General features: G+C 42.0%; 1 protein-coding gene across 1 annotated transcript in view; it reads left to right on the top strand.

Moving 5' to 3' along the window:
* Positions 1–16461, top strand: part of DOCK10 (dedicator of cytokinesis 10) — a 127150-nt gene extending 110689 nt beyond the window's left edge. Inside the window, exons 45-57 of the mRNA XM_054385942.1 lie at positions 813–1028; positions 1652–1709; positions 2046–2144; positions 3927–4033; positions 4471–4593; positions 5275–5388; positions 6068–6073; positions 9760–9906; positions 10399–10609; positions 12111–12301; positions 12963–13063; positions 13393–13531; positions 16342–16461. Of these exons, the coding sequence (XP_054241917.1) occupies positions 813–1028; positions 1652–1709; positions 2046–2144; positions 3927–4033; positions 4471–4593; positions 5275–5388; positions 6068–6073; positions 9760–9906; positions 10399–10609; positions 12111–12301; positions 12963–13063; positions 13393–13531; positions 16342–16461 (1632 nt within the window). The remainder of the gene's footprint in view (positions 1–812; positions 1029–1651; positions 1710–2045; positions 2145–3926; positions 4034–4470; positions 4594–5274; positions 5389–6067; positions 6074–9759; positions 9907–10398; positions 10610–12110; positions 12302–12962; positions 13064–13392; positions 13532–16341) is intronic.
* Positions 16462–17433: the final 972 nt, after the last annotated feature.

Here is a 17433-nt window from a genome sequence, read left to right as displayed (position 1 = left end):
ATGTCTCAGTTAATGAGATGCAGTTACAATTCTGTTTGTTTTCAAAGTCCAGCTTTGATTTCCCAGCACTGCAGTCAGTAACATTCTCTTCTTTACGTGACACCAAGGATGGAGCATTTAGTTTCATTTAATTTTTCTGAATGTTTTTACATTTAAATATAAAGAGAAGGAGGGGGAGATAGGTCTGAAACTAGAACTGCATTTTATTGCCTATCCAAAAATGAGAAACAACAAAGCTGAGTTAAACATGTTGAGAAGAACTGACACGAGTAAGACAAAGACCCTGTTTTTATCTTGGGCAGTGTGAGAAGGGCAGGAACCAGGCTGTGGTGTTTTATTCACTATGGTGAGACTTGTTGGGTGGGTGTGTGGTTCAACAGGACTGTCTACAACACACAGATTCACAGATTGTGTTGGGTTTGAAGGGATCCTCAAGGTCATCTTGTCCAACCCCCCTGCAGTGAGCAGGGACACCTCCAATTAGAGCAGGGCCACATCAGATCTAGTCTTGAATGTCACCAGGGGCAGGGCCTCAAGCATACAAGAATCCAGTTCTATGTCCAGGAAGTGGCCAAAGAGCAAATATTTCAGTTTGAAATAGTAGTACAGCTGACCTGGAGGTCTAGTAGATGCTACGACACAACAGTAAGAAAAGGTGAAGGATTTGTGTACAACATCCATGCTGTGACTCTGCTCAAAACTTACTGAGTTAGGGAAAAAGATCTTCCATAAGCAGGACTTCATCTTGTTCAGGGGTGCTGCATGTGGCTTTTTGGATGATTTTAGTGATGCATTGCTTATCTTTCCCAAAGAACCTTAATTTCCCAGCAGAGGTGAAGGACCTGACCAAACGCATCAGAACAGTTTTGATGGCCACAGCACAGATGAAGGAGCATGAGAAGGATCCTGAGATGCTCGTGGATCTGCAGTACAGCCTGGCAAATTCCTATGCCAGCACGCCTGAGTTACGCAGGACATGGCTGGAAAGCATGGCCAAGATTCATGCAAGGAATGGAGATCTATCAGAGGTAATTTCAATAAAGGAGTAGGCTCTGTAAGACAACAGTAGTGCTTTAAAAGAGTCACACAGTCTCACATCTGCTTGAAATTGGAGGAAGACAGGTTTGAAGACCAAACTTGTTTGCTAGGTGTTTACTATCCCAGTTTACCTAATGCTGAGTACCTGATGTGTGCTTGAGCAAGCCATGAAGATGTTGGGGAAGCTGAGCCTAAAGAGGCACAGCAGCTGTACTATGATAAGGTTCTGAGCAGTGCATAAATTACATGAAGGATTTTCTTCTCCTCCACTACAGCATAGGAGAGCAGCTTTGGTTATGCTGTGCTGTCCTTTTCATCAGAAACTGAAATGAGAGATGCAAAATTTCAATGCTTAACCCAGGAATATCTTATTTGCTAAGTATTCTTACTGGTTTTCAGAACAAATATTTCCTTTTCCTTAGGACACTGGGTGAAATTAACACTCACAAAAGATTTAACAATTTAATCCTTTATTTTCTTAAGTGGTTGTATCAATTTTCTCTTTCCCTTCCTGCAGTCTGACAGTACAGTGATTAAAGTACCTTACCAGATGTATGCTGTAAGTCAAGCAATGTCCTTTAACCTCTACATGTATCTTGGTCTTTCCTTACAGGCTGCTATGTGCTACATTCACATTGCTGCTCTCATTGCTGAGTACCTGAAAAGAAAGGGTAAGGCAAATATATTCAAAATCAACTATGTGCCTTTAAACATTATTGATGAAAGTAATTTTTGGCTGTTGTGCTTTCTTTCCTTATATATATACAACATTCTTAAAGCTGCTTGAATTCTTCCCAAGTATCCAAGTATTTTATTATTAAAATATATGGTAAAAGCCAGTCTTAGCACTGGAAAAGTCCAAGTGTGTGTTTAGTGTAAAGAGAGTTAATTAAATGTTTAGTAAGCTAGTGCTAAAAGAGAATGCTTCACTTGTTTGTCGTTATTCAATATGCATGTATTAACACATACCAGTAGCAGTGTACTAATACCATCTTACACTATCATAGGTTACTGGAAAATGGAAAAGATTTGTCCCACACGTATGCTCCTGGAAGATGGTCAAGTCTCTGATAGTAATGTGTTACTAACAACTCACAGTGGAGGAAGTGAGTGCTCTAACCATGCCTGTTCATGGGTCACATAACATCATTAGGGAATCAAATCCCTGGTGTCCTACTGAGCTGGAAAAATACCTGCCAAAAGAAAAACATTTATACTGCATGTTGGTGGCTGTAGTAGCAAGTTGACACATCCTATATTCCTTTCCTGATGCTCTTTAGCTTTGGTTTGGTGATTTGATGTCTCTGGTTAAGGGATTTTTCAGCAGGAGAGCAGTCTGCTCGTCATGGGGTCAGAGGGTGTTCAGCACACAAATCCATGTCCAATTCCTTCGCTATCCAAAGCTGGGAGGGCAGTGGGGTGGAATTAATGTCTGGTTATCCATATGTAACTTAGTATAGATCATGGTATTTTTTAATCCATGATGCTTATTAGAGAAATAAAGTGCAGGCTTATATTTGTAAACGCTGCTGTGCAGTGGTAGCTTGGTTTATTCACTATATTTCAGAGGAATTCTCAGCATGAGATATTTTAGCAGTTTTCACAAAGAGGGATTTCTGGGGGCAAAGGCAAATATCTGGGGAAGAGAAAACTTAGTTTTGGAAAGCCCATAGATCTGTGATACCATTGGGAACATCTGTGGGTGAGATATAAAAATGCATCCCTCTAGAAGGATGCTTTTGGAGCAATATATCAGAGATGGTTCACTAGTGGCAAGATGTTTTGCATGAATTGCAGATCACAGTAGGTGAGGTGAAGAATTTGTGAATCATTTTAAACATCTGTCGAAGAGAGAAGACTGAGAGGGGATCTTCACAATGTTTACCAATATCTAAAGGACAGGGAACAAGAGGAAGGGGCCTGAGTCTTGACAGTGGTGCCGAGTGACAGGACAAGGGGCACCAGGCACCAACTTGAACCCACAAGGTTGCATCTGAACATGAGGAGAAAACTCTTTCCTGTGAGAGTGCTGGAGCACTGGGACAGGCTGCCTAGAGACGTTGTGGAGTCTCCTTCTCCAGAGAGAGAATGTGCCTGTAGGTCAGACTGGGAGTCACAGCACTGGTTTCACAGTCTTGCCTCAGCCTGCAATTCCTGTATGGATCATAGAACCATAGAACTTTTTGGGATGGAAAGGACCTTTAGAGGTCTTCTAGTCCAAACCCTTGCAGTCAGCAGGGACATCTTCAACTACAGCAGGTTGATAAGAGCACTATCCAACCTGACCTGGAATGTTTCCATGGATGGGGCATCTACCACCTCTCTGGGCAACCTGGGACAGTGTTTCACTACCCTCAGTGCAGAAAATGTCTTCCTTCTATCTAGTCTGAATCTCCCCTCTTTTAGTTTCAAACCATCACCCCTTGTCCCATTACAACAGGCACTGCTAAAAAGATTATCCCTATCTTTCTGAGAGACCCCTTTAAAGACTTCTTTTCTCCAGGCTGAACAACCCCAACTCTCTCAGCCTGGCCTCATAGTAGAGGGGTTGTAGACAAGTGTAGAGAGAGGTCATAGATGAGTGTTGCATGTGTTGCTTTACAAGAAGCTCCAGCACTCTACAACCAAAAAACCACAATGCCATAGAGGAATGAGGTTGTGTCAGGCAGATGTTGTAGTTATCCTTTGCCTGGATTTATATTGTAGAGATAATATGTAACAATCTCATAAATTCAGCCAGTTCCATTTGTTTGGTTCTCATCAACTGGGCTGTGAAAATACTAAACCAATCCAATAAAATCAGCCCAGTTTTACTGGCACCAAATAACTTTTTCAATCATTTGGTTATCCAGTCATTAACTGATGTTGTTTGTGACTTTTACTTCAAGGCTTGTTCTCCATGGGCTGGCCTGCTTTTCTGAGCATTACCCCCAACATAAAAGAAGAAGGTGCTATGAAGGAGGACTCTGGGATGCAAGATACTCCCTACAATGAGGTCAGCAGCACTGACATTTATGTTCTGTATTAATATTATTTCTAATAGATGCCTGTGCACATTGCAACACATTGTACTACATGCAGCATTAAAAGGCACAGAGCTTTGGATTGAAATGTCAGAGCTGTGATACTAAATATCAGGGTAGATGTTTGGCCAACCAGAATATTGAGTAGACAGGGAGCCCACAAAACAAACCTCTTGCTAAATGAGATGTCAGTTATTCAGGTATTTTCATATCACTGTTACTTCAGGTTTTTAGCTAAAGAAGAGCTTGGTCACCAATATCTGATCAAATTTTATGTCATTGAAATAAACCTTAACATGGAAGATCCAGGGTTAAAACAAATAGCTGGTGTGTGCTTTTGCTGAGTTGATGTTGACTAAATGGCACCAGCTGTCGAGTCATCAAACTCTTTGTGTCTGTGGAATTGCAGAATATTCTTGTGGAGCAGCTGGAGCTGTGTGTTGAATACCTGTGGAAGTCTGAGAGATACGAGCTCATTGCTGAGGTTAACAAGCCTATCATTGCTGTTTTTGAGAAGCAGAGGGACTTCAAAGTAAGTTGGTTGATTCATATTTTTTATTATCATCTTAAAACAACAGTAAAGATCAAGATTTCCAGGAAAAAAAAAAAACAACAAAAAACAAGCAAGTGCTTACTTTAAAAGTGAAGTTTTTCCTTTCTGTCCTTCCTTTTCCTTTGTGCGCTGAATGAAATAAATAAATAGCAAATAAAATGTGATTAAATAAACCAGATTATAATCTCATTTACTGATTTTTCTATTTTCTAGTGGGTAGATTTAAGATGAATGATGAGGAAGCAGGTCCTCAGATTTTAACTTAGCTGAAATTGTGGTTCACTATCCCATGAAAGTGCTTTTGTGGTGGCCATTATGGACAGTATATCTTTGCATAGAGTTGGGAGCTGGTTGGAATTGTTGGCACCCTGCTCCTCCCTGCACAAAGGGTTCCCTACCTCTTGGTTGACCCTTAACCTCTGTCAGGCAGAGGGATGCTTGTCTTCCTGTGTGACCACTACCACAAAACTTCTCAGAAGATGACAGAAGCCTTGAAGTGACCCCATAGTGGCAAGGTCTGACTTCTCTCTTAGCATGCACAGCCATCTCTGCAAAGGTTTGCTAACCCAATGAAGGCAAGCCATGCTCATGCAGAGCTATAGTGGCCTCTCCCAAAGGATTCACGTGCTCTCACTTCTCCTCCCTCTCTTCTCACCACAGAGGCTGTCTGACTTGTACTATGATATCCACCGCTCATACCTGAAGGTTGCAGAAGTGGTGAACTCTGAGAAGCGTCTCTTCGGGCGGTATTACCGTGTGGCATTTTATGGGCAGGTACGTCCACCTCTGCTCCTTTGTCTCCAAGGATTCCAGATGTGTTCTTTGAATCCTGAAGTATCTTGGGGAAGCTAAGCCAGGGAAACATTTGGCAGTCAGTGAGTGCCAGAGTAGAGGCATGTTGTGGGTCAGGCAGGATGAGAGAGAATACTCTCAGTTGCACCTGCGTAAACTGCTGCTATGGATTTAGTGGTGTGATGGAGAACAGACTTGTACATCAGCTTTAGTTCTTGACATCATCAAGCCAAACTAAGACTGAGGCAGGGCAAGTTGTTACAGGGTAAAGCTTAAATAAACACAGATAAAACATCTTTGTTACATGGCTCTCTCCTTTACTAGAACTTAAAGCAGAGCAGCAGGCAGTAGATGTTCTGGTGTGTTCCTCGCTGATTCTGACTTCTGCTTTCAAGCCACCTCTGATGCTGTGCAATATACTGTAGAATAGTTTTATTACCTCTGCTGTGCTTCGGCATCACAGAAGCATTGTTTTGTGCTTTCTTACACTATGAACCAGTGTAGCCATCCAGCATGTTCCTTTGAGACCTGGTTTTGGCAAGCATACAGTTTCCTTTAAAATACTCAGGTGTGTGAACAACAGACTGATGTGAATCATTCTGTTTTGCTAAATAGATTTTAATGCAAAATTTGCTCTTTTCTCCTTTTGATCTTATTCAAGGCCGTGGTAAGTCTAGTTCTTTTGCATGCTTTGTTTTAATTCTCCTCACATATCCTCCATCCTTCCCTTTACAGTTACTTAACATTAACTCTCCTCTGCTCTCAGTTCTCTGGTTCATGGCAGATAAATAATGTGGTTTCATTCATCACTGCATCCTGCAAACTAACTTTGGTTTGTTCCCTCACTTGAATTACCCTGTTGCTGTATTTTGTGTGCACTGTGGGGGCCCAATGCTGCATCACCTCATCTCAGTGGAAGTTTTTCTGTCAGCTTCACTGGGAACAGGATTGGACCCCTTCTTCCTCCAATGAAGAACTTGGTGCAGCATTAATGTTGTTTGAATGCCAGTCTGCTTTCCTGGCCTGGGCAGCAGCTCCAGAGAGGGAGGGCTATGGGATCAATCTGTGATATGACCTTGTTCCTGGTAGTCCTTTGTAGGAGTAAGCAAATTGGGGGTCAGAGGCAAATGGCAAGTCCTGGGCCTTCATAGCAAAGCTGAACTTGGCAAGACCTTGAGAAGTCGAGCTGCACCTGAGGAACAACAGAGTTTTCCCTACGCCTGACCTTCATCAAAAATGGGGAAAAACTGGACTATCCTAATTGCAGCTTCTTGCCAGGGCTCTTCCAAAGGCAGCTAATTTTAAGTGGGTAATTTATCTGCAGCAGTTCTGCTGAACTGGAAAATCTCTGTTACAGTGCCACAACTTTCCGGCTGCCAGTGCCACACGGGCGACTTCATTTAAACAGCTTTAGTGCTCTGAAGCATCTGAATTTTTCATAGCTGCGTGTTGCTCAGTCTGTTCCCTGGTGTCCCAGACACTGAACTCTAAATGCACCCCAGGACTGCTCCCTCCTGTCCTTCTGGAGGAGAGATGTTGTGTGGTGGAAGGTGGGGCTGCTCTGTGTTGCTCCTTGCAGAGTCATAGTGACAAAAGCATGTGGCACAGCGCAAATATTAAAAGGTGGATCATTTCCATGGATATTATTTGTGCCTCATTTACCCAGGAAAATAGGAGTGGGTGTGCAGAAAGAAGAAAGGAGGGTTTACCAGTACAGAAAGCACCATGGTGGGTGTGGAAACATCAGATGGAGCTTGACCTGGAAGGAGAGAGAGAGAACAGTCCGTTCCTGGTTGTGACTGCATTATTTTTCTCTTTGGAAGGTTTTCTTCCTGTATTTCTGTCAGCCCCTTTTTCCTTTGTGCCACTTGCTTCCATTTTGGCTGTGCAAGTGTACAGGTTTGGGAGCTTTGGTCTTTCTGTTGCTAAGAGTATCACAGGCCTCCATAATGAAAGCAGTCACAGTGCCCAGTTCATTTAGGATATTAAAAACCAATTCCCTGTTTTCGTGCTTTTGGCAGACTTTGCACACTTCCTCCCAAAAGCCGATGGCTGCAAGGTTTGCCAGTGTTACACAGCTAAACCCAGGTAAAGGAATAGGAATTGCTCTGCTGAGGCCATACAGAGGGAATGCCACAGCAGGGAAGTCATAAGCAGGTGTGGGATGCAGTGTGTGCAGGAATGGGATGCTCCATGTGCAGGTGTGGAATGTGGTCACTGCATTGTGAAGATCCCCCCTGGAAGGATGGTTGGAACAAAAATGGTCCTTAAGGAGGATGCAACCGGTTGCTTTCAACACCAAGCTGTATTTGCCAGATCAGAGAGACAGATCTCATGACAGCTGCTGCTTCAGTCTTGCAAATTCTGCTAAGGGCCTTTGGTAACACCATCTCGTTGCACCACCAAGTGGTGACACCAGCCAGTGCTTGTGATTTCATTCACAGGGTGGATTGAGCTGTCTTTCCTGAATTAAAATCCAAGGGAAAAAAAAAGCTGTTAAATATGTCAAGTAGCTGAAAACTCACACTTTGCTGGTAAGCAAAGATACTCAAGCCTTGTTTTCAGAACAGTTAGGTAAAGGCAGAGCAGAAGCTTTGTTCTCCTGCCTGTGCAGGAAGCTGTAGAAATTGGAAGGCAGGTTTTTCACATTTTGTAAACTCATTGCAGGTGTATGTCTGAAGAGCAGATGTTTCCCCTTTTCCAAATGTGATAAAACAGCTGTAGCTTCCTTATCAAAGACTGCAAGATGCTCACTAATTGTAGCAGGAAATGCTTGCTTGGTACAGGCAGGAAAGGACCTGTCAGATACTCACTCTTGGCAGGTGAGGTAGAAAACTTTGCCTCAGCACACTGGCTGTGGAGATGGTGTGCAAAGGGCAGAGAAGAGTCACATCTACTGTGAGCTCCAAGGGCTGTATCTGAGGGTGTACAGGGAGGAAAAAGGGCATTTTCAGTACTCTCATGGTGACAATTCCAGGTCACGACTTGACTCCCAGCACATCAGAGCTCAGTGGAAACCAGTAACTGTTCATCTCCCTTTCATTACATTCAGCTGCTCCCTGTGGTGATTTCCATCTCTAAGGCCATGCTGTCCTTATGGGGCAAAACCAGCCAGTATGAAAATAGTCCAGGGATATGCATTGGTAATGGAACTTTGGCTGCTTAATATTTTGAAATCCTAAAATCAGAGGATATTTGGCTCCTGAAAAGTATTTAATCTTGCTGTCAGTAGTCTTTGCCAGACAAATAGCATATGGCAGACATGATTATTTATAGTTTGCAGTTAACTTCTGCTTGTCACTTGTCAGCTGAAATTCTGCAGGGAATATGTACTTAAAAGATGCCTCTTGCATCTGAGACAAGACTAAATATCTTAGCTGTTTGTTTTCAGGTAGGTTTTTTAAGCAAAGCCATTAACACAGATATCATCTTAGTATGCCATGCAGCATCAGCACAGAGATTTGGCACTTACATATAAACATTAGCATACACAGAATTGGTACTGGAGAGCATAAACTATAGTACTCTAGGACACTTGCTATCTGATTAATTTGGAAAACATGGCTTTTTTTCCTGTGGAAAACACTGAGTAGTAACCGAAAACAGATGTTTTTTGACAACAGCAATCATGTGTAAGTATGGTTGCATCAAACTAATGAGGCTTTCCACCATAAAGCAGTTTTGCTTTAGTGGAAACAGGATCAGAAACCAGGATATGATCCTGCAGATCTTTCCTTAGTGAAACCAATAGAAATCAATTGCCCAGCTCAGTCAGTGTTTATAGGGTGTCAGCCTCTGAGCTCTAGGTTTGTTGTCTAATTACCTATGAAGTTCTTCATATGCCTATGGGGTTTAATTGGTGACATTTTTAAAAACTATGTGATGTTAAAAGGTCACAGTGAGAAGAAGACATTCTCAGCCAAGCTGCTGTTGCTGCTTTTAGTCACTGGTTTTCAGTAATGCTCACAGTGCTCTGAGCATGTCCCAAATTAAAAGATGATTTTGGTGCCCCTTATCTTCACTGAAGTGAAAGCCAGAGATGTGTTTATTTGTTAATCCCTATTTAAATAAATTGAAGGGTTGTTGTTTTCCTAAACAAACATTGAAATGTACAGATAATTGATTTTAATTCTGCCTGGTGTTTTGAGAAGATTGGCCTAATCAATAATTTTGGTGGCCAAAGTTGCAATAGGCTTCAACATGACAGAGGGCCTAGACGCTTCTTGCTGGTGCTGGGAGTGGCATATGGGATGCTCTGTTTTACAGGCAACCTTGATTCCTGATGTAACCACCTCATTCAGGCTTTCACCTGCCTATTGTGTTCACTGCATCCTTCTCTTTCTTCCCAAACAGGGTTTTTTTGAAGAAGAGGAAGGTAAGGAGTATATCTACAAAGAACCCAAATTAACTGGCTTGTCTGAGATCTCCCAGAGGCTGATGAAACTTTATGCAGACAAGTTTGGAATAGATAATGTGAAGATCATCCAGGATTCCAACAAGGTACAAAAGATGCACAGCTCTTGCATGAAGGGGAGAACTGGGTGTGTGGTCTGTGTTTTAAGAAGAAATGTGAACTCAGTGTGTGAACTACTATGACTTGGTTTTGCAATCAAAAAACAACCTTATAGCATGGCAGGTGCTGTATGGAACCCACAATGTTATAGCAGAGCATCTCTGTCAGTGGGAAAAGAGCATACTCCATCACATTCCTGCAGAGAGTGGGCAGATGATTACTGCAATGCAGATGCAGGTTGTTTTCTCTCTCATTTCTCTCTCATCCATTTTTGCCAATGGCTGTATTCAAAAATCGTAGTGTTCTTAGGGGCCTCTTGTTTAAATATCTGTGTATTCTTCTGTGGTCTGGACGTTACTGTTGGCAGTCTCAGTTTTGTTCGGCATTGCTACGACAGATAGAAGTGTCAGAAATAAAACAGCTGCCTTGGAAGCTCATCACACTGAACAGAATTTCATGTGTTTTCCACTGTCACACAGGTCAACCCCAAAGACCTGGACCCAAAATACGCCTATATCCAGGTGACATATGTCACACCTTTCTTTGAAGAGAAAGAAGCAGAAGATCGAAAGACCGACTTTGAAATGCATCACAACATCAACCGCTTTGTGTTTGAAACCCCTTTCACGCTCTCAGGGAAAAAGCACGGGGGGGTGGAGGAGCAGTGCAAGAGGCGCACCGTCCTGACGAGTACGTCTGCTCAGGCTGCTGCGCACTCCCGCCCCTCCTCTCCCAGTTACGCACCGTAGTGTTCCCTGTGCCAGGCTTTCTGCGGTCAACGGGCACAGAATGATAAGTAAATCTTCTCAGCGTGCCCACTGGCAAAGTAGGTGCTTTCTGACAGCCCTGTTGACCATCCTAGGCAAAGCTGTTTTCATTTGTGGAGTCGTCAGCTGTCTTGGTTTTTCTTCTTTACTGGCAGCCTAACTTTGCTGGCAGTGATCTAAATGGGGAGCAGTTCTGCTGGAGACAGCTGAGCTCTCAGGACCATTCTTCCTTTAATAACAAACAAGCCCAAGTAGGTTGCCTGTACTGCTACAAAGAGTAAAACTTAAAAGGAATTTTTGTTCAAAATGGGAGTAAGATACATTATATAGCATTTTTTTAAGTGAGAGGTAATATTTCATCTCATTGGTGCAATCAATGTTCTAAGAAAGAACTGTCAAGAGAACTAGATTTTCCCCTCTTCCTTACTCCCCTCTTCCTTACTCCCCTCTTCCTTACTCCCCTCTTCCTTACTCCCCTCTTCCTTACTCCCCTCTTCCTTACTCCCCTCTTCCTTACTCCCCTCTTTCCTTCCTTACTCCCCTCTTTCCTTCCTTACTCCCCTCTTTCCTTCCTTACTCCCCTCTTTCCTTCCTTACTCCCCTCTTCCCTTCCTTACTCCCCTCTTCCCTTCCTTACTCCCCTCTTCCCTTCCTTACTCCCCTCTTCCCTTCCTTACTCCCCTCTTCCCTTCCTTACTCCCCTCTTCCCTTCCTTACTCCCCTCTTCCCTTCCTTACTCCCCTCTTCCCTTCCTTACTCCTCTCTTTCTTGGAAGTAGTAGAGTACACACCCCTGGCGGAGGTTAAAAGATGTGTAAACGTGGTGCTGAAGGACATGGTTTAGTGGTGACCTGGCAGTGCTGAGTTAACAGTTGCACTTGATCATCATAAAGGTCTTTTCCAACCAAAACAGTTCTGTTATCTGTGGGTGAGTGATTCCTGGTTCAGCTAAACCAGAGGCTTCTGCATCTGACTTCAAACATGTTTGATTGAGATATTTTCAACTGTCTGAAGTTTGTTCCAGGCTCATCATTTGATACTTTAATTCAGAAGAAAAAATTTGTGGATTATAAAATCTGAGCAGTGAGAGCTTTTTGCCATGTGGATGTGACAGAGCTGAGTAGCAAATGGGATGAGTTCAAAGGAAAATGCTTTTCCAGCACCTGGCACATCAAAATTCCATTTGGACCTGGTGTGTCGCTTCGGCTCATTTGGGTTACAACTTAATTTATATGGATTTATAGTAAGATTGACAGAGTCCAGCATTAATACTTTGGCATAATTGCTTTGCTTTAGAAGTGTTTTGCTTGGAAGAGACCTTTAAGATCATCAAGTCCAGGTATTAACCCAACACTGCTAGATCAAATAGCATAAATATTCTCCTGCTGGATGAGTTCCTCTGATATTTTTCTTGCTTTTGAGCAGCTAGTCACTTGTTCCCCTATGTGAAGAAGCGTATTCAAGTCATAAGCCAAACCAGCACGGAGCTGAACCCCATTGAAGTGGCAATCGACGAGATGTCCAAAAAAGTTTCAGAGCTCAATCAGCTTTGCACAATGGAAGAAGTGGACATGATCCGACTGCAGCTCAAACTCCAAGGAAGTGTCAGTGTCAAGGTAATGACAATTTGCTTCTTTTTATCGGTTTCTTTGGGCTTTTTTTCAGTACATCTACCTAAATTTTTATTCTGATTTTCATCACTCCAGACACTTTTTGTCTACATTTCTGATTCTGTCTTGTGTTCCAGTGCTGTTGAAGCTCACTCTAAAAATGTAAAGCAATGGAAAGCTTTCCACTGAGCTAAGTGCAAATACAACTATTTCAGTCACATCTTCTCTAAAGAGATGTTAGGACCTTTCTAACAAGATCTTCACTTGAGCACACAACCTGTCACCCAGACAAGCCTACAGATCCTTTAAAAGGAGTTTTGTTAGGACTGGTTAAGTTGTTTCCTATTTAGAAAGAGCTAGGGTGGGTGTGAGGTTTGTGTGTTTCTCATGCCCTCGTTCAAATGTCTTCAGACACATAAATTTGAGATGCTTAACTAGCAGAGAGCTTTCAAAGACCAGCAGATATTAACAGTTCATGTGAGGTTGGTTTCTTCCAACCAAAATAATTCTGTTACTCTGTGATTCTTCAGTAAAACTCCTCAGCTTCCATCCAGGTGATAGGAGGAGGGAGGTGATGTTCTTCAGGCTAGTTCCCAAGCCTGGAAACACAACAGAAAATTATTCTAAACTTCTTGTTCTCTGAACCTCATTTATTTTTTTTCCCCAGGTAAATGCTGGACCAATGGCCTATGCTCGAGCTTTTCTTGAGGAGACAAATGCAAAGAGATATCCTGATAATCAAGTTAAGCTTCTGAAGGAAATCTTCAGGTAAACATTAGGTTTAGACTTTCCACCCTCTTTGTAGCATGAGTAGGTGCAACATGAAATCAGGCTGAATTGAACCAGATGAGTTTACATCTCCATCTACCCCATCTTACAAAAAGCATTGAGTGAAGTTTTGGGCTTTTCCTCTTGATCTGAGTATGACTTCTGAACTTCAGTTCTAACAGGGTGTAATTTGCGAGGAGGAGTAGAGGTATAATGCTGTGGATAGGTAGATAAATAGATAGGTAGATAGATAGATAGGTAGATAGAGGCAGACTTTTCTTCATTACTACAAAATGTGTGTGTTGTTCTTTGTGGTTTTGTGCCTGCAGGCAATTTGCAGAAGCATGTGGGCATGCTCTTGATGTCAACGAACGCCTAATTAAGGAGGACCAATTTGAATATCAGGGAGAGATGAAGTCTCATTATAAGGACATGCTGAGTGAGCTCTCTGCAGTCATGAACGAACAGGTTAGATCATCTGTTTTGATGCTGGTTGGGCTGCATGAGGGCAGTTACCATTGTCGTCCAGTCACAAATGAAGCTGTACAGCAAAATACTAGAAGTAAAACCACAGAGTGCAACAGTTACTGAGAAAATGCAATTTACTGCTTTCTTTTTTTCCCCCCCTCTCTTTTTTTAAATCCAACTGTATTATACCTAATGAATCTGCTTGACCAAAAATATTTGCCTTTTACCAGCCAAAAAGTTGACTCTTCATGAGGCTAAATGCAGCTTGAGGTCTGGAGACATAGAAAGACAAGCAGTTAAACTATAATTTTATTCTTTGCTTGCTTTATCCTGCAGCTGTGATCTATTTAATTGAAACAGTAAATTGCTTTTAAGAGCTAGCTTGTAACTGGAGGGGATACCTGTCTAGTTTCTCTCTGTATTCAGCTTTCAGAGTTATTTCTTTTCTATTTCTCTATATTTAAGTACTCTGTCAAAATACACCCCATGTATTTCAGCTGTTGGCAGCTTCAGAAGGATGAGGGTGGCCACATGATGTGAAATGCATCCCAGAATACTGAAATAGCCCAAAATACACTTGCAGCTATTCTGTTGCTGTGTCTACATTGATACTTTTTTGGATGCTTTCTGGTTTAATGTAAATGTTGAGCGATTCTGCATGCTAAAGTACAAATTAAATCCTGCTTAATTATTTCTCTGCATGCTTGTGTAGTCCACCTTAGATGGCATCTGAGATATACTTATTCTCTAGCCATCACTGCTTTTCCAGGTGCCTAGAGCACAATTAAGCACTGTTTGTGTACAGAGCTGTTTTGTTTAACCATTAGTATCAGTGATGGCATCTCCAAGAGGTGTCTAATAAGCATCCCATTAGATCACACTGTATTGTTCATCTTCACAGGTGAGGAAAATACGAGTTTACCAGAATTTTTGGCCCATTGGTACACTTACTGTAGAACTGAGCTTTCTTTTTCACAGGGTGTAGAGCTGTTTAGTGGCTTTGAAAGCTTGATATATGGTGTTGGGGGATCAAGCTGTTCTGCTTCCTCTTCAGGTGCACAAAGATTTGTGAACCTCAAGCATTCCAGCAAGTTTCTCATAACTAATATTTATCACTGTTAGTTTTATTAAGTATCAAAGTATTAAGGGTCTCATTTGTTACTCAGTCTCCACACCTCTCCCATGGAGGTTATTTTGGCCATCAATCAATGTGCCTAGGCAGAACCATATGTTTTATGCTCCCCAGAAGAGTGGAAAATGCATGGACAACTTAAATGAGTCATAAGCAGCCCATGACTTTCAGCATCCATGAGATATTTGGTGAATTTTATTAAATACTCACCCCTGTATTTATATCAGCAAGCTCTGAGTTTTCTGCATGTCAATGAAAAGAGTAAACAATACAGAATTACTTGTAGACAGCAATATTAAATATGCAAAGTGAAGAGTTCATCCAGCAAAAGTCAAAATCATCATCTGAGTGATGATCAAATGATCTGAATGAATCATAACTAATCCATCTGAATTTGAAAATCCACACTGAAGACAAGTCTGTAACTTGCAGCCCTACAGGCAACAGCCCAGTTTTCCAGGCAGCTTTTTGGGCTTTTGTGGAAAATTCTGCTCCTCCTGCAATGAATCCATGAGCTCCCTGTTTCTGTCAAAGCATTGCTGTAGAGAAAGCACAGGCTGTAAACTGTGGCTGAAATATCTCAGAGATGGAAAGCTTAAGGCTCTCTTGTAACTGTGCTTTACACCAGTAAGATTTGTCACCTTTTCCTTTGTTGTACTCAAGAGGGTTTTGTTTGCTCACCCACTGACAGTGACTCTTTCATCACCATATTTTTCTCTTATTTTGTTTTGTTTTTCTTTTCTTTTCTGACAGCTCTGTCATGGTCCTTGCTTATACAGCTTCTCTTCTTCCTTGTCTAACATTTCCCTCAATACTATAGCCAAAAGTGGTATGTTCATTTTTCTTACATCTATTTTTTTTCTTTTAATGTCATGTACTTTCCTCACTTGCTAGTTTTTCTACTTGGGATGTTTGTTTTAATTTCATGTGTAGTGACTCCCTTACTTGGGCAGTTAAAGGAAAGAAAAGAGATGGTGTATGTTTGATGTCTTGTCCATGAGCAGTATTGAGATGCATGTTCTTCAGGATTGCAGGAGGTTCCATCTGAACATGAAGAAAACTTTTCCTGTGAGGCTGCCCAGAGATGTTGTGGAGTCTCCTTCTCTGGAGAGACTCCAAACCCTCATGGACACTGTGATCTTGCTGGGCAGGGCAACCTGCTGTGGGTGACCCTGCTTTAGCAAGGAGATTGGACTGGATGATCTCCACAGGTCCCTTCCACCCTGCATACCATGCAGGGTTTCTGTAATCCTAGTTGTGAGCTTAGGGAGGCCAGTGGGGCAGGTCAGCAAGAACCTCCTGAGGCAAAAGCATGGCTCTAGTCTATTCACCAGCTTCATTCCCTTCTTTAGACACTCTCCAGCAAATGTAGGTGACTTCTCAGTCGTGTTTGTGTGAGAATTTTTAGAGAAACGTAGTTCAGGGAACTCCATGAAGCACCAGTTTAGATCAGTCCCGTTTATTCCCCCGCTTGGAGAATGTGTCCCCACCCTCTTGCTGCAGCCTCTGGTCACTTCTGGATCCCCAGGCAAAGGTCCCTTTCCTCTGTCAGATCCTCAGCATCATTGCTTAATAAAAAGTGGGAAATTCTCATTTAGACAAAGAGCATTTCAGACAGCAGACAGTTCGGATCTCTCTCACAGTTTCACATCTTTTTTCTTTTCTCTTTCATGAGAAGATTGCCTACAAGGAGGACTCAGCAAAACAGCAAGGAATGGAGCGCACCTACTCACGGGTCATCAATAAAGCCAGCTTGGCTGTGCCAGCAGCAACCACCCTGGCAAACCTTGATGCTTGACCGTGGCCTTGGGAAGACCAGGGGTGACCTGGGAGGACATTTTTTAGTTCTTCGGGTTGTTTTTTTTTTCCCCTTTTAGATTAATAGTACTGAAAGTTAGTCATGGACAATGCAATGCCAGGGAGAGGATTTGTGGGGCTTGATTTTAATTTATTGGAAGTCTTTCATGGTGTTGTATTTTAAACCTCCAAGCTTGATTCTTTTTTTTTTTTTTTTAATGATGATTACTTTTTTTTTTTTTAATGATTATTACTTTTTTTTTTTTTTGGCCTTCCCCAGTATTTGCACATTCCCAATCTTCTTTGTTTTCTTTCTTTTCTTCTGTTTTTTTCCTGTTGTCTTTTTTTGGTTTTGAGCAGCCTTTCTTAAGCCAGGCTGGTGATGAAATTCCTGTTGAACAGATAGGTACACAGCAAACCCTATAAATTATAATATATCTAATCCTAAATCCTAGTATATGGATATTTTAAAGGTCAGAGTGGATGTTTTATAACATTTAAGTATATTGCAACTGTAAATAGAAGATGTGTAAAATATGTCATTTTTACAAGGTTTAAGGAAAAAAAAAAATCTCTTTTTAGTTGATTATGACCATACTAAGAACATGGATAACATCGCAGTTACCGGTCTATTAAAATATTTGTGTATGTGTATAAAGGCGTCCATGAAATTTCCTCTTTGAAGGTCTTGTGTCTTGGTTCATTCCCATGTCAGCCCATTCCAGAGCAGTGGAATTGAGGGTGCCTCCTGCAGCCCAGCTGTCCATTCATTGGGTTGTGGTTGCTGATGGGGTCACTCATGACCATCTACAGAGCTTTAGATTTCCTCTGTGGCTCCAGGGAAAATGTCCTGGGAAACAGGGGTTTTGTGTAGTCTTCCTGCTTGAGAACAAGGAAGTTCTGCTCTTCCTTTGAAGTTTGTGGTCCTAGATGTTGCCCAGGGCCTGTGGGGAAAACACATGTCTCTAGTGAG

Source organism: Indicator indicator, chromosome 13 (assembly GCF_027791375.1).
Source record: "Indicator indicator isolate 239-I01 chromosome 13, UM_Iind_1.1, whole genome shotgun sequence".
NCBI lineage: Eukaryota > Metazoa > Chordata > Aves > Piciformes > Indicatoridae > Indicator > Indicator indicator.
The sequence above is the reverse complement of the archived record's forward strand: the minus strand, read 5'-3'. Positions and strand labels throughout refer to the sequence as shown.